Consider the following 26,747-nt stretch of genomic DNA (forward strand, 5'->3'; position numbering starts at 1 on the left):
GCTTCATTTCTGAAACTATTATTAACTCTTCCCCCCCCCCCCCCCATGAACGTTGGAATAGTCTGTACTGAGCGGGACCAACAGAGGCGGGGGCGTCATTTTTTAGCAAATACTTTTAACACAGCTACCTCAGAAAGGAAGAATCGTATTAAAATCTTACTATTGAAATTATCAATGTATTTACAACTGAGGTGTTACTGTTGAGAATAAAAGGTGTATCTTTATAAGGACATTGTCGTGCTACATCCTTTCCCCACCCACTTCGATCGGGGTCATGAGGGGGTCATTGGGCCTGGCGATGGGAGAAGCCTTCGTCTGAGGCACGGGCGGCAGGTTTGAAAATGTGGGGGACGCGGAGCCTGGTCTGGGGTCTGGGCCGTGGCTTGCTGCCGAGGACAGGTGGCTGGTAAGTACTTCTCTGGCAGTTCGGTGAACTAGAAGCAAGGTGCTGTTGGGGGAGGGGGAGGAAGAGGAGCAACCACCCGAGCACCTTGGCCCAACATACATCCTGCATGTAACATCATCTATTCAAGTTCAGGTTTATTATCACAGGTGTCCAGACCCCCGGGTATCAGTGCCCTGAAAATCAGAGCAATGCATTACAAGCACGACAAACTTAAGTTAATGTAGTACTGCATATCACAATAACACTAAGTTTGTAAAAACAAGATGCTGGAAATCCAGAGCACCAAGCACAAAATACTGAAGGAACTCAGCAAGTCAGCATCATATACGGATAGGAATAAACAGTCAATCCTCTTCAGGACTCAGATTGTGAAATCTTGCTGTGCAACTCAAGTCTTTTCTTCCTGAGACCAGACTTCAAAAGTTCTTTGGAGACACATAAGACCACAGATGTGGGAAATCTGGAGCAATGCTCAAGGTACTAGTGAAATTCATCAGTGAATCATGGAGTGAAAGGGACAGTCGACAATTGGGGTCGAGACACTTCGTCTGCACCGGAAAGAAAGGGGAAGATAACTCGTATTAAAATGTTGGAGTAGGAAGGGCTGGAGCAGGAACTGGCTGAGATTCTAGGTGAACCAGGAGGTTTGACGTGAAGTGTGGGAGACTGGGAATGATATCAAAAGGTGGCTAGCCCTTTGTCACTTCCAGCAAACACCTCCCAGCTTCCAACATCATTCCCACTCTCCCCCTTCCCTCATCTACCTAACACATCCTTCCCCCCTCAACTGAATCCACCTATCCTGCCAATTCTTGCACTAACTCTTCCACGTCATCATCTTATACTGGTTACCTTCCCGTATTTCCAGATGAAGGATCTCGACCCGAAACGTTGAATGTCCATGACCCTCCATAGATGCTGCCTGACTTACTGAGTTCCTCCAGTATTTCTGTGTGTCTCTTCAAATGTTCTTTATAAATTGTGTATTTTTATTTGGGATGCCGTACAGATGCTGTGTGACCTGAGGCAATGGAAGGTGATATTGAAGTATATATCTTTCTTTTCTCCCAAATTTACCAGCTAAGTTTATTTGGCCTGTTGTTCACTGATTGTTCATTATGATTAAATTCATGATGAAAATGCACTGTAGCTCACACTATATCTGTGGAGGGAGAAACAGAATTAATGTTTGAGGTTGTGTCAGATTTAAATTCCACCTGTCAACCCTCCGCCCATCTTCGATATGGGCTGTTTTCCTCTCTCCGTTAGCACAGTCAAATCTGTCTGTCATATATAAAAGCACTGCTATTGAAATTAATTATGCTTCTTTGTATTATAACCCCTTAGCTTCCTGCATTAACTACTTTGTCTGGACTTGATGCTCACTGCTGTTTGTAAGGAGTTTGTAAATTCTCGCCGTGACCGTATGAGTTAGGGTTAGTAAGTAGTGGGCATGCTGTGTTAGCACCAGAAATATGGCAACACAGATGCTGTGGGAATATGGAGTGACAAACAATCTGGTTGAGCAGCATCTATGGAGGAGAGGAAAGGAATTGTCAGCAACCTTTAAATTATAGAGAAGCAGAGGAGAGGATAAGAGGAAGACAGTTTACAAAGATGTTGACAGGACTTGACCTGAGTTACAGGGAAAGGTTGAATAGGTCAGGACTTTATTCCCTAGGATGTTGGAAAATGAGGAGAGATTTGATAAAGGGATACAATATTACAAGGGGTATAGATAGGGTTTGGGTGGCGGAGTAGAGATGTGCTACTCCCCTCCACTGGCCTGCAGATCACCCGTGGTTTTAGCTCCTGCTTAGCCACCCACTCCCCCCACCCCGATCAGTGCCATGGGAGCAGGTGGTGGATGGTCTTATAAGCAGCTGGTGCATATCACAAGCCCTGATAATGCGACCACTAACGCCAGGCAGACAATCTCTGAAGAATATTGTTATAGACGATGAGATAAAGAAATCTTTATTTGCAAAAAGAACTTTAATTCAAAATAGGCTTATTCCTTTTACAATGGATAATAAACTTTTACATAATTGGTTCCAAAAGGGGATTAAATATATAGGTGATTGTTTTGAAAGAGGTATATTGATGTCATTTGATTAATTAAAAATAAATATAAAATATCAAACAACACTCTTTTCTGTTATTTTCAATTAAAGGCTTATTTACGAGAAAAGCTGGGTCAAACAATGTTGATGCCAAAACCTAGTGAAATAGAAATATTAATTCAAAAAGGAAAAATTAAAAAATTTACATCCTGTATGTACAATTTGATTCAAAAACAGACAATTAAATCAGGAATTCATAAATCAAGACAAAAATGGGAATCTGATTTGAATATTAAAATTGATGGAAAAAGCTGGTCAAGATTATGTTCTGATAGTATGATAAATACAATAAATGTTCGACTTAGATTAGTACAATATAATTTTTTACATCAATTATATATAACACCACAGAAAATAGATAGATTGAATTCAAATATGTCTGACCAATGTTTTCGATGTAATCAAGAAATTGGTACTTTTTTACATTCTACTTGGTCTTGTTTTAAAATTCAATCATTTTGGATAAATCTAAGACTTTTATTGGAACAAATTACTGGAGTACAACTCCCACATAGTCCAATATTATTTTTATTAGGAGACATTGAAGGGACAATACCAAAACTTAAATTGAATAAGTATCAGAAAAAATTTATAAAAATTGCATTGGCAGTAGCCAAAAAAGTTATCGCAGTTACTTGGAAATCTGATTTATATTTAACTATGGATCGTTGGAATAATGAAATACATAGTTGTATTCCACTTGAAAAAATTACATACAATCTAAGAAATTAATATGATATATTTTTGAAAATTTGGCTCCCATACCTACAAAAGATAGGATTAAATACATAGGTCCTTTGAAGATAAAATTATAAAGTAATTGGGGAAAGTAAAAATTAAAATTAAAATTATTTTGAACTCCATGGAGCATGTGGGGATCCTCTGATATGCAGGCAATCTTTCTCTTTCTTTTTTTTTCTTTCTTTAGACAAGGGTTAAGGGGGGGAGGGTTAATATTATTTTTTCTCTCTCTTACTATTTTATCATTACATTTATTCTTTGTAATTTTCTAAAAATTTAATAAATAAATAAAAAGAATATTGTTAATGGCTGGGGTCACCCATCTTGTAAAGACACTGCCCAGAAGGCAATGGCAAACCACTTCTGTAGAATTTGCGCAGAACAGTCATGATCATCGTAATGACGATGGATAGGGTAAATACAAGCAAGCTCTTTTCACTGAGGCTGGGTGAAATTAGAAGTAGAGGTCATGGGTTAAGGGTGAAACGTGAAATGTTTGAGGGGATCATGAGGGGGAACTTCTTCACTCAGAGGGTGGTGAGAGTATAGAATGAGCTGCCAGTGGAAGCGGTGGATTTGATTTCAACTTAAAAAGAAATTTGAATATGTACATGAATGAAACAGGTTTGAAGGGCTATGTTCCAGATGCTAGTGGATGGGACTTGGCAGAATAATAGTTTGATGCGTACCAGATGGGCAGAAGGACCTGTTTCTGTGCTGTAGCACTCTATAACTCTAACAAAGGGAATATCTGTGATAGAATGGGACCAGAGTTTAATTGGGGATAGGTTATAGAAATTAAAGATTAAAGGTAAGCTTTATTTGTCACGTGTACATTGAAACATTGAAAAACATACAGTGAAAACAAGTCAGCGAGGATTGTGCTGTGGGCACCCCACAAGTGTCACCATGTTTCTGGTGCCAACATAGCATGCCCACTAGTTACTAACCCTAACCGGTATGGTCCTGAGGAGAATTTACAAACTCCTTACAGGCAGCAGTGAGAATCAAGTCCAGGCAAAAAGGCTAATGGGGGAAGTTAAGGGGTAATAATGCAAAGAAGCATAATGAATTTCAATAGCAGTGCTTTTATATACGTCAGGCAGATTTGACTGCTAATGGAGAGAGAAAAATAACCCATATCAAAAATGGGTGGAGGGTTCACAGGTAGAATTTAAACCTGATAAGTATGAGGTAATGCATTTTAGGAAGTCCTGTTAGGAGTAGGGCATAGAGCACTACAGAATATTGATGACCAAAGGGACCATGTCCGTAGTTTCTTGGAAGTTTCAAGAGAGGGTGGCGATTATGGTCTATGGCATGCTCAACTCTCATAGAACTGTTCATAGAGCATGGAAACAGGCCTTTTAATCCATCTCATCCATGTGTTACCCAGTGAGCTAATTCCATTTACCTGTGTTTGACCCACTTCCCTCTAAACTTCTAGCTATCTAAATCAGGTTACCCCTTAATCTCCCACATCTCGGGAAATAAAGTCCTAGTCTACACAATATCTCCATTTCCCCCCACCCAAAAGTACAAGCAACATCATGATAAATCTTTTCTGTGATATTTCCAGTTTATTAAATGCTTTTTTTATAACAAGGTGACCAAAACTGTATATAGTGTTCCAAGTACTGCTTCGCCAATGTCTACAACGTACCTTCAACACTCTTATGCTCAATCACTACTCAAAGTTGTAGCAAAACTTTAAATTGGCTCCCTGGTACTACTAACAGGAACAGCATCCTTCTCTCTATCCAATCACCTGTTGCAACTTTACTAAAAATCCTGTTTAGACTTGGAATACTGTGTGTGGTTCTGGTCACCTCACTTTTTGGAAGGATATGCTTGCACTGGACACTACAGAGGAGCTTCAGCACGATATTGTCTGGACTTCCATCATGGGGAGAGATTACACGGGTTGGGTTTGTTTTCTGGGGACTGAACGAGTCTGATTGATGTAGCTAAGGGGGAGTGATAAGGTAGATAATCAGATTTTTTTTGCCATGGTACATTAATTGATTTGATAACCTGGTACATAGTTCTTTCTTACTCTTTGCAGTAAATTTCATTTTGTTCATAAAAGAAAAACTTAGATCTTACTGGCCTGTGTTTTCTTTTGCTCTGTCAAATAACATTTCCAACCATGAATGTTTCCAACTCTATACCTTAGATTTAGTCTGCTACAAATACCTACAAAATTGTCTTTCTGTGACTGAAGTCGTCTTTGCATCCCCTAGTGTTTTCTTCAATTGTCTGAAGAAGTACTGAAAGCCATAAAAATCAAAAGTCTTAGAATTTGTTGTACAAAGTTCTGCATCTCCTTTATGCAGAGTTTCTGTCCTGGATTCATTTCAGTCAATTACTTCTAAACAAGATAATGTTGAATGACCAGTTAATCTGTTTTTAGTTAGCAGCTGAAGAAGAATGGTTGCCGGAGCATGGAGACCTCTAGTAATTGAACCATGAGATTTTTATCAGCAGCCTAAATCTACTTATGAGGTACATTGCATAAAATGCCTTATTCATAAAGCAGTATCTCTGAAAAAAACTGCAATTTTCAGTTCTGCTTTATATATAGTAAGCATAAGCAGATGGTCTTCATTTACTTAATCCAATGTAGTGCCAGTGATATCAGAAATTCATCACTGTGGGAAGGTGATCACAACTTTCAAATATTAAAGTAAATTCAGTTCATGTTCTATGTCTCCTGTGTGGAGTTTTATTTGTGTTTGTGCTAAACTGGTCATGTTTTCTTCTCCTAGTTCTCACGTTTGTTCATTGGAGGCCCAGTGCCGATATTTACAAACAAGTTTACAGAGGCAGCAAGAAGCAACAGAAAAGGGGAAAGCCTCTACAGAACTAACACAATCTAGACAGTCAGCAGCAGACTACAGGTATTCCATCTCTTTCCCAGCTGCATTATTTTAAGTTAGTGTTTTCTTGAAGGTAGCCAAGTGCCTATTTTTGATCTAAATGGTATAATTTTACTAGTCACCATCAAGAAATAGTAACTTTTTAAAAATTAACAATTCATTTCCTCTGCTTTCAAACAGAATTTTAATAAGGGCCATTGCAAAATAATCTGGTCTTGCAAGTGGAGCAAGGCAGTTGGTTTATATAGTTTAGAGGGATTTTTATTTTGCTTGCCAAATCTGGCTTTGAATTGGGCATAAGGTACCTTGTTTATTTCTGTCTACTAACAGTACAAAGCTTTACCAAGTATCCTACTATGTTAACGCTAATGTGATCTATCTAACGTGTATTGTAGTAAAAGGTTAAAGAAAATTTATTCTTCAAGTATATTATGTCAACATATTAAGTTGGTGCTGGATCCCAGGAGAGAGTATTTGTGGAATGCCTATTAGATAGTTTTTTTAGAGCAGCTTGTGGCTGAGCCAACTAGGGGAAAGGCTATTCTGGATTGGAAATTTTGTAATGAACTGGATTTGTTTGGGGAACTTAAGGTAAAGGAACCCTTAGGGGACATGTGATCACAATATGATAGTTAAAGTTGGCTGTGGAGTGTTACAGAGGCTTGATAAAGGAGCTGGCCAAAGTTGAATGGAAGAGGACACTAGCAGGGATAATGGATAATCAGCAATGGCTGGAGTTTCCAGGAGAAATTTGGAAGGTGCAGGATAGATACATCCCAAAGATGAAGTACTCCAAAGGCAGGATCACGCAACCGTCAGAGATATAAAGAATAAAAGAGAGGCGAGAGTAGATATCAGACCACTGGAAAATGAAACTGCAGAGGTACTAATGGTGGGCAAACTAAATAAATAGTTTGCATCAGTCTTCAATGTGGAAGACTCTAGCAGTATGCCGGAAGTTCAATAGTGTCGGGGCAGAAGTGGGTGCACTTGCTATAATTAGGGAGAAAGAACTTGGGAAGCTGAAAGTTCTGAAGGTAGGTTAGTCTCCTGAACCAAATGGACTACGTCACAGGATTCTGAAAAAGGTAGCTGAAGAGTTTGTGGAGGCATTAGTAATGATCTTTCAAGAATCATTAGATTCTGGCATGGTTCTGGAGGACTGGAAAATTACAAATATCATTCTGCTGTTCAAGAAGGAAGGGAAGCAGAAGAAAGGAAATTAAATGACAGTTCACCTGACCTCAGTATTTGGGAAGATATTGGGAGTCAATTGTTAAGGGTGAGGTCTCAGGATACTTGGAGGCACATGATAAAATAGGTTAAAATCAGCATGTTTTCCTTAATGGAAAATCTTTCCTGACAAATCTGTTGAAATTCTTTGAAGAATTAACAAGCAGGATAGATGAAGAATTGGATGTTGTGTACTTGGATTTTCAGAAGGCCTCTGACAAGGTGCTGCATATGAGGCTGCTTAACAAGATAAGAGCCCTTGGTAAATTACAAGAAAGATACTAGTTTATATAGAGGATTGGCTGATAAGCAGGAAGCAAAGAGTGGGAATAAAAGAAGCTTTTATTGGTTGGCTGCCGCTTACTAGTGGTGTTCTGTAAGGGTCGGTTTTGGGCAAAGAAGATGCCTTTGGATTACAGTCTACCAAAGTGTTTGGTCATACACTTTGATAGAAGGAACTAAAGTGAAGACTATTTTCTAAACAGGCAGAAAATTCAAAAGTCTGATTTGCAAAGGGACCGGGGAGTTCTTGTGCAGGATTCCCTAAAGGTTAACTTGCAGGATGAGTCGGTGGTGAAGAAGGCAAATGCAATATTAGCGTTGATTTTGGGAGGATGAGAATATAAAAGCAAGGATGTAATGCTGAGGCTTTATAAGGCACTGGTGAGACCTTATTTGGAGTATTGTGAGCAGCTTTGGGCCACATCTAAGAACGTGCTGACATTGGAGAGGATTCAGAGGAGATTTACAGGAGTGATTCTGGGAAGGAAAAGATTATCATATGAGTAGTGTTTGATGGCTCTGGGCCTATACTTGCTGGAATTTAGCAGAATGAGGAGATCTCAATAAAACCTATTGAATGTTGAAAGGCCTAGATAGAGTGGATATGGAGAAGATATTTTCTACAGTGGGGGGAGTCTAGACCAGAGGGCATAGCCTCAAAATAGAGGGACATCCATTTAGAATAGAGATGAGAAATTTCTTTAGCCAGAGGGTGTAGAATCTGTGGAATTCTTTGCCACAGGCGGCTGTGGAGGCTAGCTGATTGGGTGTATTTAAGTCGGAGGTTGAGAGGTTCTTTATTAATCATGGTGTGAAAAGTTACAGGGAGAAGGCAGGAGAATGGGGTTGAGAGGGGAAATGAATCAGCCATGGTAAAATGCCAGAGTAAACTCGATGGGCTAGATGTCCTAATTCTGCTCCTATCACTTATGTCTTATGGTCATATACGGGTGCTACAGTAGTGTAGTGGTTAGCATGACACTATTACAGCTCAGGATGTGGGACTTTAATCCCGGTGGCCTCTGTAAGGAACCTCTACATCCTCCCCATGGAATGCGTGGGTTTTCTCTGGCTGCTCCTGTTTCCTCCCACAATCCAAAGACATACTGGTTAGAAGGTCAATTGGAGACTATACATTGTCTCGTGATTAGATTAGGGTTAAATTGAGGGATGTTGGGGGTTGCTGGGCGGTGCGACTCATAGGGGCCTATTCTGCGCTGTATCTCTAAATAAAATAAATATAATATACCACCCTGGGATTCATTTTCTTGTGAGCATACTCAGTAAATCCCAGAAACATAATAGAATCAATGAAAGACCGCACCCAATAGGACAGACAAAAAACTGATGTGCAAAAGACAACAAAGAGAAAAAGAAATAATGATAGATAAATATCATGAGATGAAGAGTCGTTGAAAGTAGGTTGTGGAAGCAGTTCAGTGATCAGGTGAGTGAAGTTATCCCCATTGGTTCAGAGCCTGATGGTTGAAGGGTAATGAGTGTACTTCATCCTGTGGTGTGAGTTCTGAGGTTCCTGTACCTTCTTCCTCATGGCAGCTGCAAGAAGAGGACATGGCCTGGGTGGTGCCACCACAGTTGACTTCAGTTTTCAATTGACACAATTGAAATTTGGTGGGGGGGGGGGGGGGGGGTTGAGTCGTCACCACAATTGACTTCAGTATGCTTAGAGAGCATAAAAATTAACCAAGTTCATCACTACTGACCCTTGCTTGGAAGTGACCACTTGATTTTTTTCACAGCATCGTGGTCAACTGGGATAGGGTAGCCTTCTATGTCTGCCTGGATAGAGCTGGTTTTAAATCTCTTCCAAGAAACTTTGTAGGGGGAATTCTTTCCACTTGCCTTTCCATGTTATTGATCACTCTGTGCTTGTAATTACTTATGACAAATCATAAATACAGGAGTTCAGTATAGTTGTGCAATATTAATTAATCAATTAATAATATTGGGCAGGAATATAATGAACCAAATGACTTTTGTTTATTTACAGGTAATTTATGGGGTTGGGGAGGAAGATTTGAGTTAATGTTTTGCTTGTTTATCAATTATTTATGTTGTGAAATGAATACTATTTCTGTTATGTATAGTATCCTACCTCCAATGCCAGGACAGGAGAGCTCTTTGCATTGGGAAGGCAAAAAATATGAAGATTTGCACATAGTGCATGTCAAGGCAACATTTAATAAGTAAGTGGTGATAATTTATCCATAAAGCAAGATTTTCTAAGCTAAGCTGCATACTTACTTGTAGCCTGTTATGCCACTGGCACTTAGGGCAGCAATGAAGATCCTCCGTCTCTATTTGTCCATACCATTAGACACAGGTATAGAAGAAATTTTCATTGCGTTTCCGTAACAATTTTTTTCCTTTTAACTAGTCAGGGTTGTTAGCCCTGAGCTGAACCCCCAAATCTGGAAGACCTGTTGACCACTCTTAGTTTGGCCTCTACCCTTTCACTTGTTTGGTATGGGTGACCCTGCCAAGAGCCAAAGCACAAGGCCCTGACTCCAGGCAACATAGCTCTCCAGGTCATTGAGGCACACAAGCCTCCAAACCAGGACGAGGTTGTGGTCCTCTTGAAGGAAGCTACATACTGGTCACAGCATTATTATTCCCTTTGCTGCCCGAGGTTACAAGGAAGAAAACATTAGCTGTGATTCCTCTTCCTCTGTTTTGATTCTTGCTTGTAAGCGTGCATCTGAGAATTATTAATTTGGGACAGAACTGGCTTGGTGGTAGTTGGTATCACAGTCAAAGCTTTAGATGACATATTGCCCAATGTGAAACATGTTTAGCTGTATAAGACTCCTTGAAGGTTATTGGCAAACAACGTGCCCTCAGGAGCAAAATTGGTTGGGCAAACTGGTGAGACGAGTAGAAATGGTTGTACAGCACTAAAACCTTCAAAGTAGTGTAAGGGGTCTATTGTATCTCAAACAACAACTTCCATTTAAATAGAACTTTTAACATACCTGGAACTGCCCAAACAAAATTAACATTGACCCACACTAGAGTGAACAACTAAATTCAATCAATAATTAATTCAAGCCACTTGATGCAGAATACAATGTATATCAAAATTCTAGTTTCTCCGTGCGTTCTTTCACTCTTCCTATCCCGCTCTCTTCATTACATTAACTGACGTAGTCTTTCTGCCTCTGATACCTTCATCTGCATGAGTATAATCCACACTCTGCTATTCCAGTTCTCTTCATTTGCCCTCCCATTAACCTGCCTTTAGGATCGTCGGCTGATTCAAAAATTTCCTTTCCACATTCTGTCCTCTCCCATCCACTGCTTCTGACCTTGTGAACTTAGATTGTGTTCAGGTGCTCTAATATTTCAAGTTTAAAGTTCCTGAGTTTATGTTTAAGTTATTTCATGGACTCAGTTCACTCCATCTCTGCAAATGACTCCAACCCTAAATAATTTTACAAATTTTTATTCTTCTGATTCTTTTATTTCACGTTGTCATGTTTTATCTTCTCCTAATAATCTCTCCCACTGCTTTGGGCCTAATTTTTGAATTCTGCCTTTTCAATTAACTTTCTTTTCAGATACCTCTTGAAAGTCATTTTAAACTAGCCTTTCCATACTACAATTCTTTCTTTGTTCTACTTTTCATTTTTTTTTACTGCATTTTCTTGAAACATATAGGTTTTTTTGCTACAGATACTGAGAAAAGCAACACACATAAAATGCTGGAGGAACTTAGCAAATCAGGAAGCATTTCTTTCATAGGTGCTGCCTGACTTGCATGAGTTCTACCGGTATTTGTGTGTGTGTAGGACTCCTTTTTTTCTCTTGAAGTTTCTATGCAAATGTAAATTGTAATTTTTTTTGACAATATCAGTATTTGAATATGCTCTCATTGGCAGAATGGTTCTATGTATCAGTTGATTGCTAAGTTTTTGACTTCCACTTTTTAGCACCATCCTCTCTTACTGGTCAACACTTTCTTCTGCTGACTGAAATGATAATCATAGCATCTCAGGTAGCAGAACCACTGAACTATCCCTAGTCTGATACCAGTTAGAGATCTTAACCAGGGAGGTCCTATGGTGATTTTCACAGGAAATAAGAAAAGCACATCAGAGCGATCTGAGGTCAGGGTCTCTTGCAGCCCAGATAGAGAGGAGCAATGTTTTAGTCTTTGTGAAAATAGCTATAATTGACATGGGTTTGTGCATCAGCAATAAGCATTCTTTATCTAATTTAAGATAACTTTGTAGTAATTAAGTAATCTACAGATTTCTATTGATTATTTTCTCAACTTTTTCTCTCTCTCTGAAACGCCATTATATTTTTCATAGCACGCATATTCAAGTTACTACCCACGATGGGCAGAGCATGGTGCGGACTTCATGTGGTACCGAAGGGTTTAAGAATGCAAAGAAGGGAACCCCCATTGCTGCTCAGACGGCCGGCATTTCAGCAGCAGCGGTAAAGCAGTACTTTTTCTCCCCAATATAGATAGTTAACTTGCTCGTACATAGTGAATCTGAGAATCAGTTGACACTTTTGACACTTTTTAATAAAATCCATGAATCCCTAAATCCAGAGTTCACCAAATTTCCTTTAGAGACTTGATTACACAGCGGTTCTTTTTGTTGAAGACTCCAATCAATCTGAGCAGATATAATATATTTGCATTCTGCTGGCTGTATGGGTTCAACATGAAATAACTTTGGGCAGTGTCATTTAATTAATAGTAAACATGGTCTCACAGGATCGAGCATACTGATTTAGAGAGGCTACAAAGGTGATTGGTATGAGAAATAAAAATCCCATGTTATTGTAGTACAAATTGCCAAGTGATTTTTTTTTTTGGCACTGATTCATTGTTAATGTAGGAGAGAGAGAGTTGATGTGTCCTGGGAGTGCTTGACTGAACATTGTGGAGGGAACCACTCTGCATTGAACACATTCTCTGTCTCATTGGGGACCATTTGATGCTGATACTGGCTCCATTTCTAAGAATTAATGTCCCTTGCCATGAAGCACACATAAATTCATCAATAACATTTGCCCTTTCCCTAGTGAGAATCTGTAAATATTCTAACAATATCCTCTTCAGACTGGCAGACAGTAGTCCTCATTCAGTTTCCCGATTGATGTCAGGCTGGATCTCAACAATAATTAGTGGTATCGGCCAAGGTATTCATGCATTATACATTTGCATCATTGTTTTTATCTACAGGGAAATATTAAACTATTGATTAGAAACATTGCTGAGAATTTTTTCATTTTTGTGTTTTAAGAAATAGAAGGCCTGAGTCTTTCATAATCTATCTATAAAAAGCACAATATACCAATTCCCTACTTACTGGACCTGTGTTAGCTTAAGCCTTGAGGTAAATTTTCAAGAACATATAGCCAAACACTTTTGTCTGAATTGCAGATGTTGGAAAAAGAGTTAAGCAATGCAAAACTCTTGGGGTAACCCACCTGCTAACTCAGCATAAAGATCAGGTTTCTGGTCATGGGCACTATAATGGTGATGCCATTATAGACTTTAAAAATATAATTGCAATCGAAGCATAAGTTACTTTATGGTTTGTACCAGAGGCCTAATGTACATTCCTTGAGTATGCATTTTAAACTGTGTCTTTGGCATCAATGATGATTTCTAGTGGTAGGGTGTTACTCAATTCAGAATTCTAGCATTTCTTGATCTGTTTTAAACTTTTTTCCCGCACATAGAGGGAGGGCTAAATCATTTTCCCCTAGTCATTCTGTGTTATGCTTTTTTTTAGGTAATTTGATTTTTTTTCATTTTCTATTATAACAAGTTCTTTTCAGAACCCCTAACTAGGGGATGAGCAATCTCCTAGAAATTCTACAACTCTGAATTGGGGAATATATTCCGAAGAATCAGTCTGTGTAAGATATCATCTGTCCCTAACTAAAATCAACTGGAGGATGCTAGTCTGTGGATAGTGGCAACTACTTTTACAATGCAAGCTTTTACCAGATCTGGATTTTGAAACCTTGAACAAAATGAATTGTTCAGGGATACTGGCAGCCTTAAGTGCACATGCAACCCAAAGGCCAATGTTGTATTCATCAAGGGCCATATTAAAATACCATAGTGTAATTGGGATAAGCTTTCATTTGTAGATTTACATCTAAAAGGTGTAATTTATTGTTTACTTAGATATTAGAGAGTGGAAATGCAGATCTTCTCAAGGTTATGACAGGGTCCCGTCCTAAGGACTGTTTGTATACCAAACAGATTGCAAATCAGAAATGCGGTCTCCCAGCAATGTATTTAAATTAAAATATAGGGCTAACAAAAGCAATGTAAAGTCGAAAGTTCTAAGTAAATTTTATTATCTGAACACATACTGAATATGTCACCACATACAACCTTGAGATTCATTTTCCTGCAGGCATACTCAGCAAATCTGTAGAATAGTAACTATAACAGGATCAATGAAAGACCAAATTGAGTGCAGAAGACAACAAACTATGCAATTTAAATATAAATAAATAGCAATAAATAACGAGAACATGAGGTAACAAAATAAAGAGTCTTTAAAGTGGGATCACTGGTTGTGGGAACATCTCAATGGATGGGCAAGTGAGTGTAGTTATGCCCTTTTGTTTAACAGCCTGATGGTTGAGGGGTAGTAACTATTCTTGAACCTGGTGGTGCGAGTCCTGAGGCCCTTGTACTTTCTGCCTGATCGCTGCAGCAAGAAGAGAGCATGGCATGGGTGGTGAGGATATCTGATGATAGATGTTCCTTTCCTACAACAGTATTTCAATGTAGATGTCCTCAATGGTTGGGAGGGCTTTACCCTAAGCAATGACATTGACACAAATCTAGTTCCTGCTTGGCAGAAGATTCCCATGGCCCCTCATCTACTAGCATGTCCATCACCTGACTACTTAAACACTCATTAATATGTGTGGACTGTTAATAAGCCAGGCATTCCTGACCAGGGAGGACCTGTAGATCACATGGCCGATCAGTTTGTGTTAACTTGTCCTCTACTCCACCTCATATGCAGGAGCTACTTTCAAGCAGCAAGTTTACTTGAGGGTTCAGCCTGAATGATTTGTAAAATTCAAAATAATTGACAAATGAAACAGTGTTCTACCCACAATTAACACTAAGGCTGTATCTTGAGAAGGTTGCTCAGTATCTTGTTCCTTTTCATACGTGGTCCTGGTCCCTGGACATGGTGTACAGAGATGTCCTTTGGATGCCCTTTTGTATCTGGCTAATAGGATCACAGCTATCAGCCACTAAACAGTTCAGGTGTCATGTCATTCTATTCTGTATCTGCCAGCTACATCTTGTGCCCATATGTTAACTTCCTTTCACTCATTTCCAGTTCTCTCCACTCTTATCAATCTTGTCTGATGTATTTCAAGATGGGATGTGTATTCATCCTCTTAAAATCTAAGACAGCTATATTTGCATTTATGGCTAGGAGATGCTCCTCACAGAAGACTAACACCCTTGCAAAGTTGTGATGCTACTATAAATAACTATTCTGATAATCAAACCCTACATAATTTAACTATGCTTGTTGATGAACGAAGCTGCAAGGAAATTTGAACCTAGCTGCAGATGACCAGACATTCGTAATAAAAAATTGACAGATGGGAAGGAATTAAAAACTCAACTGTAAGGTGATATTTCACATTCATCTTAACCATCCAAATCCACTGCAACTTGAATTACAATTCTAAACATCTCTTGGAGCAATTATGTTGATCGAATGGAAACATGAGATGAGTCTGCATTTCAATTAGAAGTTTATTTAGAAATGAGTACTATTCTTACCTGCATATTTTTGGTCATCATATTTCTGTTAAATTTATGTGAATTCTTCAAAGTGACAGTGAGTTTCATTTACCAGATTGATCAATTGAAACAAAACCTGATTGTATACCCTCATTTATTTAATTTTGTTGTGTTGCTGCAACAGTATCTGTATGCAAAATGAGCTGCTTAACTCCAATAGCCCACATTTTAGATCATAAGATATAGGAGCAGAATTAGGCCATTTGGTCCATCGAGTCTGCTCCATCATGGCTGATTCATTTTTCTTCTCAGCTACATTCTCTAAACTTCTCTCCATATCCCATCATGCCCTGACTGATCAAGAATTTATCAACCTCTGCTTTAAATATACATAAAGATTTGGCCTCCACAGCTGCCTGTAGTAACAAATTACATATTTTCTGAGAAGACATTCAATATTTTGTACAAAAAATACAACAAAAATAATATTCCCATAAATTAATTTTGCTATTTTCAGTTTCAATCAGTTTATAAAATCACTGCATCTGTGCTTGTTTTCTTGCACTGACTGAACTGTATTCTATTAGTCAACTTGATCAACCTCAGTCATTGTGATTTTACAATACTCATGAAGTGAAATTGTCTTGCAGAAGATAGAAAATAAATCCTGTATGTACCTCTTTATAGACACACAGATTAGCAGAGACATAGATATATAGAAAATGTTGTTAAGAATTGTTCATGCATTTCAAAAATAGTATAATTACCATATTGCATAGTAAAGAATATCTTCAGTAGGTGGTGCTATCACCATGAAATAGTGCAGAAAAGTACACATACTAAACACAATAAGGAATATTAACTCAAAATGAGTCATGTGCTTTTACAATTTTCATATTTGTAATGAACATCTTGGAATGATAATGTTCATTTCAGTGAGCATTCAGTCCATGATATTCAGTAGAAGAGCCATCTTTTTTTCAGTATTTAATTTTACAATTAAGTAACTTAAAGATTTGTCGGTCAGTCAGCAGATTTGTTATTGTCAAGCTATGCAGTTGCCTATTTGCCAGTCATAAGTCATTCTTCATGGACAGTCATTGATAATATTATCCTCAAAGGTAGCAGGGCAGGTAAATGAGGTGGTGAGAATGCCAAGCAACACACACAAAATGCTGGAGGAATTCAGCAGGCCAGGCAGCATCTATGGAAAAGAATCCAGTCAACCCTTCGGTCTGAAATGCTGACTGTACTCTTTTGCTGCCTGGCCTGCTGAGTTCCTCCAGCATTTTGTGTGTGTTGCTTGGATTTCCAGCATCTGCAGATTTTCTCTTGTTTGTGGTGAGAAAGACACAGAGGCTGTTTTCCTTTATTAGCCAAAGCTTGTAAGAGCAGGTTATGCTTGAAATGATGCAACATTGCTTGGGCCACAGCTTTAATATGATGGACAATTCTCATTGCCACATTACAGAACAGAAGTGATTGCACTTCAGGAAGTTGCCAGGAATGAAAAGTTGTAGCAATGAGGAGAATTTATAGAACTAACAATTGCATGACCAGTCAGAAAGAAAAGGTGACAATTAGGCCACTGTGTCTATTCTGGTTGGAGAGGCGCTGATCTCACCTTCCACCGCTAGGTTCAGAGCCCTGCAGGTCAGTGCTCCAGAGTTCATATCTGAGTCTTTATTAATCACTCTGGCAGCTGGTAATAGTGGTTAAGGTGGAATAGGGGAAGCTGGAGGGAGACAAATGAGATGTCTAAAATTTGAAAGAAATATAAGAATAAGTAGTAAGGATCTATTTCCTTTAGCAAAGGAGTCAAAATTCAGCGATACATTGACTCTCATTGTAATTGGTGAAAAGAATAGATGGGGATAAGGAAATTATCTTTCACTCAGAGATAATAGAGGTCTGGAACTCACTGGCTGCCAGAGTGATTAGGCAGAAATCCTCATCACATTGTAAAAAAAGACTTGAATACATACCTGACAGCATTGACCTGCAGGCTTCCAAACTTAGTGCTGCAAGGTGACATTAGATTAGGTAACTGGTTTCCAAACTACATTGACAGAATGGCAAAGGCCCCAGCTCGTGAACTTTTTTGAAAGAAAAGTATCTTAAATAAAAACTAGATTATCTTCTATCCTTGCTGTCTCATTTTTCGTAAATCTCTTTTTAAGATATCTGAGAAATGCTCCAGTAAAACAAATTCTACTCAGTCTTAAATGAAAACAAGAAAATTCTGACAGCACTTAGCAGATCAGGCAACATCTGTGAAAATAGAAACTAAGCTAACATTTCAGATCAATACACACCAAATGCTGCAGGAACTCAGCAAGTCAGGCAGCATCAATGTAGGGAAATAAACAGACTAAGTTTCAGGACTGGAAAGGATGGGGGCAGAAGCTGCCTGACCTGTTGAGTTCTTCCAGTTTATTTTATGTGTTGCTCAGGAGTTGCATTATCTGTAGTTTTTTGTGTGTATTTCAATGATGTTTCATTGATAGTACATTGCAAGAAGTTCCATTCAACTAAAAAAAAGTGATGTCATGATTTGTCCCTTTTTTGTACTGGCTTCACAATTATCCCCCACACAAAAATGAAACAAAGCTGTGCTTTATCAATTAAAACTTGTACCTTGATTTGACATCTAAGTTACTCAGTAATATGACATCCTCTGATTTGTTTTGTGAAACTTAGAATGATCGCTGATAATTTCAGTCTTTTGTTTTAAAGTCTTCGTTCCCCTTTGCTACATTTCCTGTCATGTTTGTATCCAATTTAATAATCAAAATTTGTCAAAATTATAGTTGGTTATTGTTTACAACATTATTTGGAATATTCATCAAAATCATGCTAATAACTGAAAAAGTTTCATCTTAGTCAAAAGTAATCATTATGAAGAGAGATTTTTGTTTACTCACCTAATGCTGATTAAACTATAAATATTATGGGTGGACTTTGGCTGTAAGAGGACATAATCCTCATTATTTGAATTATTCATTGGACATTGTGTAGCATAACACTCTCATGATAAGGTCAGTGTGTCACCAGAAATGCCATGAGAAATACCTGTGTTGATCCGCCATTCTGTTGCCTATCTAATTATTTCTTCATTAGTCATTCATGGGATGTGACTGTTGCTGCCACGTCAAGAATATATTGCCAACCCTTATTACCTCTGAACAGAGGTACTTGGTATCCCATTTCAGAGGCCATTTAACAATCAAGCACATTACTATGGGTCTGTGATATATAAACTTTAAATACAAACAAGCCAGATTTTGAACTATTATTGATCAATTCCTTCCCAGAATACGTTTGGGGGAGAGAGATATTGAAAATTAGTGTTTTAAGATGTTTTTAATATAAAGCTCCAAGACACTAGGTAATGAACCAATACCAAGGATCACTATACTGGATGTTCAATACACTGAGTCGCAGCAAAGGAGGATGAGAGTTAGCTTGTTAGAGGTGTACAAGATGATAAGACACATTGGTCAAGTGGTATGCCAGAGACATTTCCCCAGAGCTGAAATAGCAAATACGAGAGGGAGTAATGTTATGGGTAGGCACATGGATCTAAAATTTTCACAAACTATTATAGACGTATGGTGGAAAGTGTATCAACTGGCTGCATCACAGCCTGTTATGTAAACACCAATATCCTTGAACAGGAAATCCAACAAAAAGTAGTGGATACAGCTCTGTTGATCACAGGTAAAGCCTTTCCCACCATTGACCACATCTATATGGAGCGATATCGCAGGAAAGCAGCATTCATCATCAGAGACCCCACCACCCATGTCATGCTCTCTTCTTGCTGCTGCCATTGGGAAAAAGGTACAGGAGCCTCAACTCACACCACCAGTTTCAGGAACAGATATTAAACCGCAGCCATCGGCCTCTTGAACCAAAGGAGATAACTTCACTCAATTTCACTTGCCCCATCATTGAACTGTTTCCACAACCTATGGACTCACTTTCAAGGACTCTTCATCTCATGTTCTTAATATTTATTTATTATTATTATTATTTATTTTTGTATTTGCACAGCTTGTTATTTTGCACACTGGTTGAACTCTCAAGCTGGTGTGGTCTTTCATTAATTCTATCATGGGTATTATTCTATTAAGGATTTATTGAGAAGGGCTGCAAGAAAATCAATCTCGAGGTTGTATATGGTGACATATATGTACTTTGATAATAAATTTTACTTTGAACTTTTGATTAAAAATAAAGGGCTGTATGGAAAGGAAAATTTGGTTGATCTTGGAAGGTCAGCATGATATCATGGGCCAAAGGGCCTGCACTGTGCTGTATTGTTTGGTGTTCTGAATGTTCATTATTCTGTCATGGGTCCTTCAATCACTGAGAGAAAACTAAAAAGATTTAAAATGGGAAGTTGCAAGCAGTAGCTTTTTCCAGGCTCTGGAGGAAACTAATCAAATAATTGTATATGGAAAGTATACACTGACAAGTTGAATTAATCAAGATTAAATATAACTCATTATTAGTTATCATTTTTTTTTGTTTATTTACAGTGTAATTAGTGCACCACAGGTCTATTATTTAGTCATGAAGTCAAACTTCTTGACACGCTTTTGAGGTATCCATGTTCAAGATGTAAGCTCCAGCAACAGAAACAGATTACACTGGCACAAAACATCCAACACCACGGCCACCATGTTTTCTTTTGTTGGGTCTGACAGTATTCTGTTAAAACTTCCTCCTTGAACTGCCAAACTTAATGAAGCACTGTTTCTGAACCACAAAACATATATCCTGCCACAGATCTCACTGATATTCTTTAAGGTTTATGTTTGTTGATCTCTTTAAGTAGACATTTTAGATGCAAAGAGTTTTGCTTCCTTGGTTCCCTCCAGCCAGTGTGTAAATTCTCTGATGGTGAAAGTTTCCCATCAAAGATGATCAGTACTTTGGATAATTTCCACTGATATAATTCACTATTGCCAGAACGGCGTCAGTATATTTTCAGAGAAATGAATACGACACCTCCTGTTGACAGTATCATGGCATCTTTAATCAACAGCTATGCCAAGAGTGAAGAGACACTGACAATGGATATTAGAAAACATAGAAAACCTAAAGCACAATACAGGCCCTTCAACCCACAATGTTGTGTCAAACATGTCCCTACCTTAGAAATTACTAGGGTTAGCCATAGCCCTCTATTTTTCTAAGCTCCATGTACCTATCCAAATACTCTTAAAGGACCCTATCGTATCTGCCTCCACCGCCATTGCCGGCAGCCCATTCCACGCACTCACCACTCTCCGCGTAAAAAAACTTAACCCGGACATCTCTTCTGTACCTACTCCCAAGCACCTTAAACCTGTGCCCTCTTGTGGCAACCATTTCAGCCCTAGGAAGAAGCCTCTGACTATCCACACGATTAATGCCTCTCATCAACTTATACACCTCTATCAGGTCACCTCTCATCCTCCGTCGCTCCAAAGAGAAAAGGCCAAGTTCACTCAACCTGTCTTCATAAGGCATGCTCCCCAGTCCAGGCAACATCCTTGTAAATCTCCTCTGCACCCTTTCTGTGGTTTCCACATCCTTGTAGTGAGACGACCAGAATTGAGCACAGTGCTCCAAGTGGGGTCTGACCAGGGTCCTATATAGCTGCAACATTATCTCTCGGCTCCTAGTGTATTATAAGAAGGAAAATTAGAGGGGAAGCAAAAACAAATGGAAATAACAATTATGTCAGCAGATTTTAAAAATATACTATCATTGATGAGAGTGCAGAGAGGAAAAGGAATTCGCTTTTTAAAAAATAACATTCTTTTTAGAATAAATAAAATTTGGTAATTTTTGTTTTGTGGACAGAAAGCAATTGATCGGGGAATAAACTTTGTTCGTGTGATGGTGAAAGGTTTGGGACCTGGCAGGATGGTGAGTTACAGCATTTCAATTGCTGATGTTTCCATAATACCTTTTCTATCACCTGTTTATTATTGCCTTTTTGTCTCCTGAAGCAGTTCCAAGGCGAAAGAAAACGTTTATCAAATGCATTTTTGAGATCTCAGTACATACTTGCTTAACCACCAATTGTTTGTAATTTGAATAATATATCTTTGAATGTTTAATGTATTAATATGTCCATAAGTGTTTATTGTATGATGCACTATTACACAAAATAATTCAGATAAACAATTGTACACCAACAGTTAGATTGTTTAGAAGCCTATACCTACTTAGAAAACTATTGAGTTTTAAAAACTTTGAAACAATTTACTTCAAACTAAGATGGAGCAGAAACCTGCCTCAATCATTTAAAAAAAAGAAATAGTGCATTACATCTGAATTTTCCAGCAGTGAAAATAATAGTCGTTACACTAACCATTACAGTACCATTCCACCCTATTTTCTTTAAGACGTTCCTTAACACCACCATCCCTATTAGATTTTTTAATGGCTTTGTGTCAAATTTTGCTTGATAATACTGCTTGGCCCAAGTTACTAGCAATGGGCTTTCCATAATATGGTTAGTTGTATTACGGTGGGGGAGGGAAGGGTGAGGGTGATGTTTGGCTAGAAGGAAATTGAGGACCATCCATATTTGTGATAAGACTAGAATCAGATGCAAGTCAGGTCAGCAGATTCTTTTTATTTTAATTCAGCAATATTTTTATATCAGATCTCTTCCATGTTCTAGTCTGGTAATATCAGTACTGCTCCACAACATTGAGAAAAGCTATCAACTTCTGGGCAAATATTCCCATCAGTAGTTTAAGAATTAGTTCAGCTTGACTATGTTCTATTTTTTTAAGTTCTGAAATCACTCAACGACGACAGTGATGTTGCATCTGGGAAACAAGGGGTGATAAAGGGGAAAGAACAAAAAATATACTTCCGTAAAATGTATAAATCTGAAATAATAACTTTACCTAAACCAAGTATTAGTTCTGTGCCTTTGAAGCCCACTTTCCCTTTTCACTCTATTACAGTTAGAGTACCATTTCTCAAGAAAAAAATACTAATTAGATAGGAAGACTGAGAAATCATTCTTGCGGTTTACCAATATTAGCTTTGTGTTCTAAATACATTAACGTGCCGTGGGTGGTGTGAGTGCTTAAGAAAGCATAAAACAGGAAGTGCATTCGTCAGAACAAGCTGATTCCCTCCGCTACCTCCGTGCTTTGGAAAGTAAAATAAGTCTTTACACCCTAGAGATGGCTTCTCAGAACACTGCACATAAACATTATTCATTATTATACCCCAGACTGTCCAGAGATTAATTCTTAGCAAATTAACTTACAAAACATTTATTTGGTACACCAGACCTGATGCTGCATCTACTGATGGCATTAGTCTATTTGCTGTAAGATCTCACTGTTGTTAGTCTCCATGTGGACATTTTCTTCCAACTGGCTTTAGTCCTTAAGAGCTTAATTTCTTCAGACTTGTTTGAATGGCCAATTAGTGGAATAACCACTGTATACAGTACTGTGCAAAATTCTTATACACATATATATAGCCAGAGTGCCCAAGACTTTAGTACAGTACTGTAATAATTCTATGTATTGCACTGTACTGCTGCCACAAAAAAAATCATGACATATGTGAATGATGATAAACCTGATTCTGATATGGGTCTCTATTGTGGACTGAGAGTGGGAAGAGGACAGCAAGAGGGGAATCGTAGTTGGGAAAAGGTGAGGGAGTGGGAAGCACCAAAGAGACATTCTGTAAAGATCAATAAACCAGTTGTTTGGAATCAAATTACCTTGCCTGGTGTCTCAGCACTGAGTCTGCCTTGCAACCACACCGTCCCCTGCCCCTGAACCTCTTTCTCTGCCACCTGTCCCACACACCCGCAGCGGCACTTCACCCTTGCAGTTCCCAACATCCTTTGATCCCACCAGATTCACAAACTCGCTCTCCGCTCCACTTTGGCAAATGCAGTACTGTGCAAAGGTCTTAGGCACCCTAGCTATGTATGTTTGTCTAAGACTTATGCATGGTGCTGTACCTTTGTAGAGCTATAGAAATATTGGTACCAGGAGAATATTTATTTAGCCCATTGCCCTTATTTATGCTTTTGTACTCTCATTCCAGTTCCTTTTGTAATAATTTTCTCCAAGTGTTTCTTTAATTCCCTGTCAGTTTATCTACCTATCACAACTACTGAGTGCATTAAAGCCAGATAAAAGAGAAAATTGAAGAGGTGTCCTATTTAAAAGTGTACATGCAGGACTGATAAATGGACAACCTTGTTTTTTTTTAGAAAGAGTTTGGTCTCTGCATTTTATAGGGACATAAAATGAAAGGATACATAGGCACATACACATGATGTGAGGTTTTATTCACCTTATTCCTCCTGCTTGTTCTGTCAAATCCCTCTTGACAATGATAAAGCTTTGTAATATTCCGCTCTTATTTTCTTGAAAGAATGTGAAGCTTCAGGCCAAATGATGGTGGAGAAAAAATAGGAAGAAACACAGAATGTGGCACTTGAGAACAAATGTACATGCACTGGATGAGATTTTAATAGCTCACCAATTATAGGCCCCTTATCAAGAATGTGTGAAGCATGACGTCTAACTTGGGCATTATTCAATGGCTCAAGTATTCTGACCTCCATAAATGATTTTTATATGCATTGTAAATAACTTACCACTGAGGTCTCCAGTTAAGAAGAGGATTTTTTGATTGATCCTTTCTCATGTTGTTGAGTGCATTATTTCTTGGCTATTTCTAATTTGTCTGATTTGTAGTGAAACTGATGATCTGGCACCCTCAAGCCTTTAGTAATGTGGGTCTATCATATTCCACACTTCTGGATACTCCTCTTGTAAATGACACCAACAGGCTTAATTCACCTTTATTAGGATTTGGGGTTCCCAGCCTGGGGTCCACGGACCCCTTGGTTAATGGTAGGGGTCCATGGCATAAAAAATGTCAGGAACCCCTGATTTAGATGTTAGGCACTAGAATGATGAACTTTCCAAGGACAATTGCAACTTTCTTTACAGTGAACAGAGCTAACAATCCCACACCAGTGGATCCGTAACCTTGTCTCACAGTGCTGGAGAACTAAAGGACCAACAGGACAAGGAATTGACATTGCAATTAGAATTGGTTTATTATTGTCACATGTACAGTGAATACCATTCATACAGATCAAGCCATTGTGCAATGAATTGAGGTAGAACAAAGTTAAGCAGTAACATAAATAATGGTGATTGAAGGAAAGTTTAGGAAGCATGTCAGGTTTTTTTTACACAGTGCATGGAATGGTGGTAGAGGCAGATATATTAGGGACATTAAAGAGACTGTTAGATACATGAATGAAGGGAAAACAAAGGGCAATGCGGGAGGGAAGCAATAGATTGATGGATTCGGTTAAAAGGTTGCACAACAACCTGGACCGAAGCATCAGTGCTATGCTGTATTGTTCTATGAACCGAATGAGCTAAAAGGGAGTGTATGACCTGGGACCCTGGTGAGGTTAAAGCAAGTTTAAAGGAAGCATATGAAATGTGTCCCAGTAAGCCAGATGATGTACCATCAGGATTTCCATCCAATAGGATAGTAGATCATTGGAATTTTACTGTGGCTTTTACACTTGTTTGCTGATAGTTCACATCTAATTCATCAGTGCTGCTTGTAAAGCAGTTATGATCATTGTCTTTGTGTTTATTCTCTTTCAACTGCTGTAATCTGGTTCTTAGTGATACTCCTCTGGCATACTTGCCCCTCTCTGTTTTTTTGTTTCTCTCATGAAGGTTGTTTCTCCATCCACTAGGGTACACTTATGCTGTTGGCATTCAACCATCAGCCCATCATCTTATGTGAGTATTCACCAGCAGGCACTGACGTTAAGTGAAAATATGCTGTTCCTTTATAGAACATAGAACGTTACAGCACGGTGCAGGTCCTTTGGCCACGATGTTGTGCCAACCTTTTAACCTACTCTAAGATCAATCTAACCTTTATTCTGAGATAGCTCTCCTCATATATGTGGCTATCTGAGAGTTTCTTCAGTGTCTCTCATCTCTCTCTCTCTATCACTATTCCTGGCAAGGTGTTCTAAGCACCCAACCGCTCCCTGTACAAAGCTTACCTCAGACATCTCCTCTATACTTTCCTCCAATCAACTTAAAATTATTCATGGTGGGCTGCTAAATTAATGATGTTTTCAAATGATAATTGTAAGCATTTTCAAGCAGAAGTGACTGGATAGTGCTGGGCACATGAATCTAGGTGGATTTTCAATAATTTTTTTATCACCTCAAGTGAATTCTTCATTTTGAACTTTCAATCAGCTAAACACTGCTGTTGGCAGGATAAGTTTACAGAGTTTCTGATTAAAAATATGTTCAATGCTTTTAAATACATTTAAGGATATGGCTATAAGAAAATTAAGTTGCTATTTTTCTATTGCAGTCTGCTATAAAAGGACTAAGTATGGGGGGCCTCCAGGTGGTTTCAATTACGGACAACACTCCAATCCCCCACAACGGCTGCCGACCGCGGAAAGCACGCAGGATGTAAACCTTTGAAATGTGCGACTAAGGAGGAATCAGAAGGACCAGTCATTTGTTCTAGAATGTCGTCTTTTCAACCCACAGCAACATGAAACATTTGAACTCTAATTATCAGAGGCTTGTCAGAAGAATGAGTGTAACAGCTAAATTGGACTGTGCTGGGTAAATGATGAGGAAATATTCTAATTCTGCATGTTCCCATTGAAGGGGCTGATTAGAAAGTGTTCATTTTCACAGCTCCAAGACTCTTCGTCCAAATGAGCGGAGATGGCTACAAGAACTGTCATAAAATAAATTTTAAAAATACAGCGACTCTTGCCTCAAAAGCTTCTTTTCTTGCAAGTTAGTTTTTCTTATTCACACTATAAAACTATTAGCTTCACTTTTTTTAAAGTTGATGTGGTAGCCTGGTAATTGTAGGGAAGAATTAGAAATAGATTAAAATCAGATGCATGCTCATCACCTTGGCCGTGTTCCCCACTCTAATCTTTTAATGTCCAATGTGTTCCCAGTGCAGTTTGGATAGTATGATGAACTAATTCAGCTCAGAGCTGCAGCATTTAGACTTATTTTGGGTTGTAGTATGAATGAGTTATTATTCATCAAAATTTGTTAATATTAATTAAAGCTCTACTTTCCTTTCAGCAGGGGGCTGCTGAATGCAAAGGTTCATTCAATCCCAAGAAATTGTCATTTACATCCACAACCTTCATGAATATATTAAAGATATTAATGAACACTTCCTCCAGTTCCTAAATCGCTGTCAGACAACAATTTCAGTTG

At 38.5% G+C, this 26,747-nt stretch overlaps 1 protein-coding gene across 2 annotated transcripts; it reads left to right on the forward strand.

Moving 5' to 3' along the window:
• Positions 1–240: 240 nt before the first annotated feature.
• mrps11 (mitochondrial ribosomal protein S11) lies at positions 241–26,276 on the forward strand. Of its 2 annotated transcripts, XM_073033214.1 has the most exons (6): positions 249–406; positions 6,039–6,170; positions 9,773–9,871; positions 11,999–12,128; positions 21,301–21,366; positions 25,864–26,276. In XM_073033214.1, exons 1-6 carry the CDS (start codon positions 342–344, stop codon positions 25,969–25,971), a joined length of 600 nt encoding a protein of 199 aa, XP_072889315.1. In that variant the 5' UTR covers positions 249–341; the 3' UTR covers positions 25,972–26,276. The 2 variants fall into 2 exon arrangements, with proteins under 2 accessions (XP_072889316.1, XP_072889315.1); XM_073033215.1 differs by lacking the exon at positions 21,301–21,366 and having other exon boundaries at positions 241–406.
• The last annotated feature ends 471 nt before the right edge of the window (positions 26,277–26,747 follow it).

Source organism: Hemitrygon akajei, chromosome 30 (assembly GCF_048418815.1).
Source record: "Hemitrygon akajei chromosome 30, sHemAka1.3, whole genome shotgun sequence".
Taxonomy (NCBI): domain Eukaryota; kingdom Metazoa; phylum Chordata; class Chondrichthyes; order Myliobatiformes; family Dasyatidae; genus Hemitrygon; species Hemitrygon akajei.

What these genes read in the sequence shown, in the direction of transcription:
- mrps11 (XM_073033214.1), top strand. Translation starts at nt 342, where the DNA reads ATGTGGGGGACGCGGAGCCTGGTCTGGGGTCTGGGCCGTGGCTTGCTG. An exon ending in CAGTCAGCAGCAGACTACAG is followed by an intron (nt 6,171 to 9,772) that starts GTATTCCATCTC and finishes TGTTATGTATAG; the next exon opens with TATCCTACCTCCAATGCCAG. An exon ending in GTCAAGGCAACATTTAATAA is followed by an intron (nt 9,872 to 11,998) that starts GTAAGTGGTGAT and finishes TATTTTTCATAG; the next exon opens with CACGCATATTCAAGTTACTA.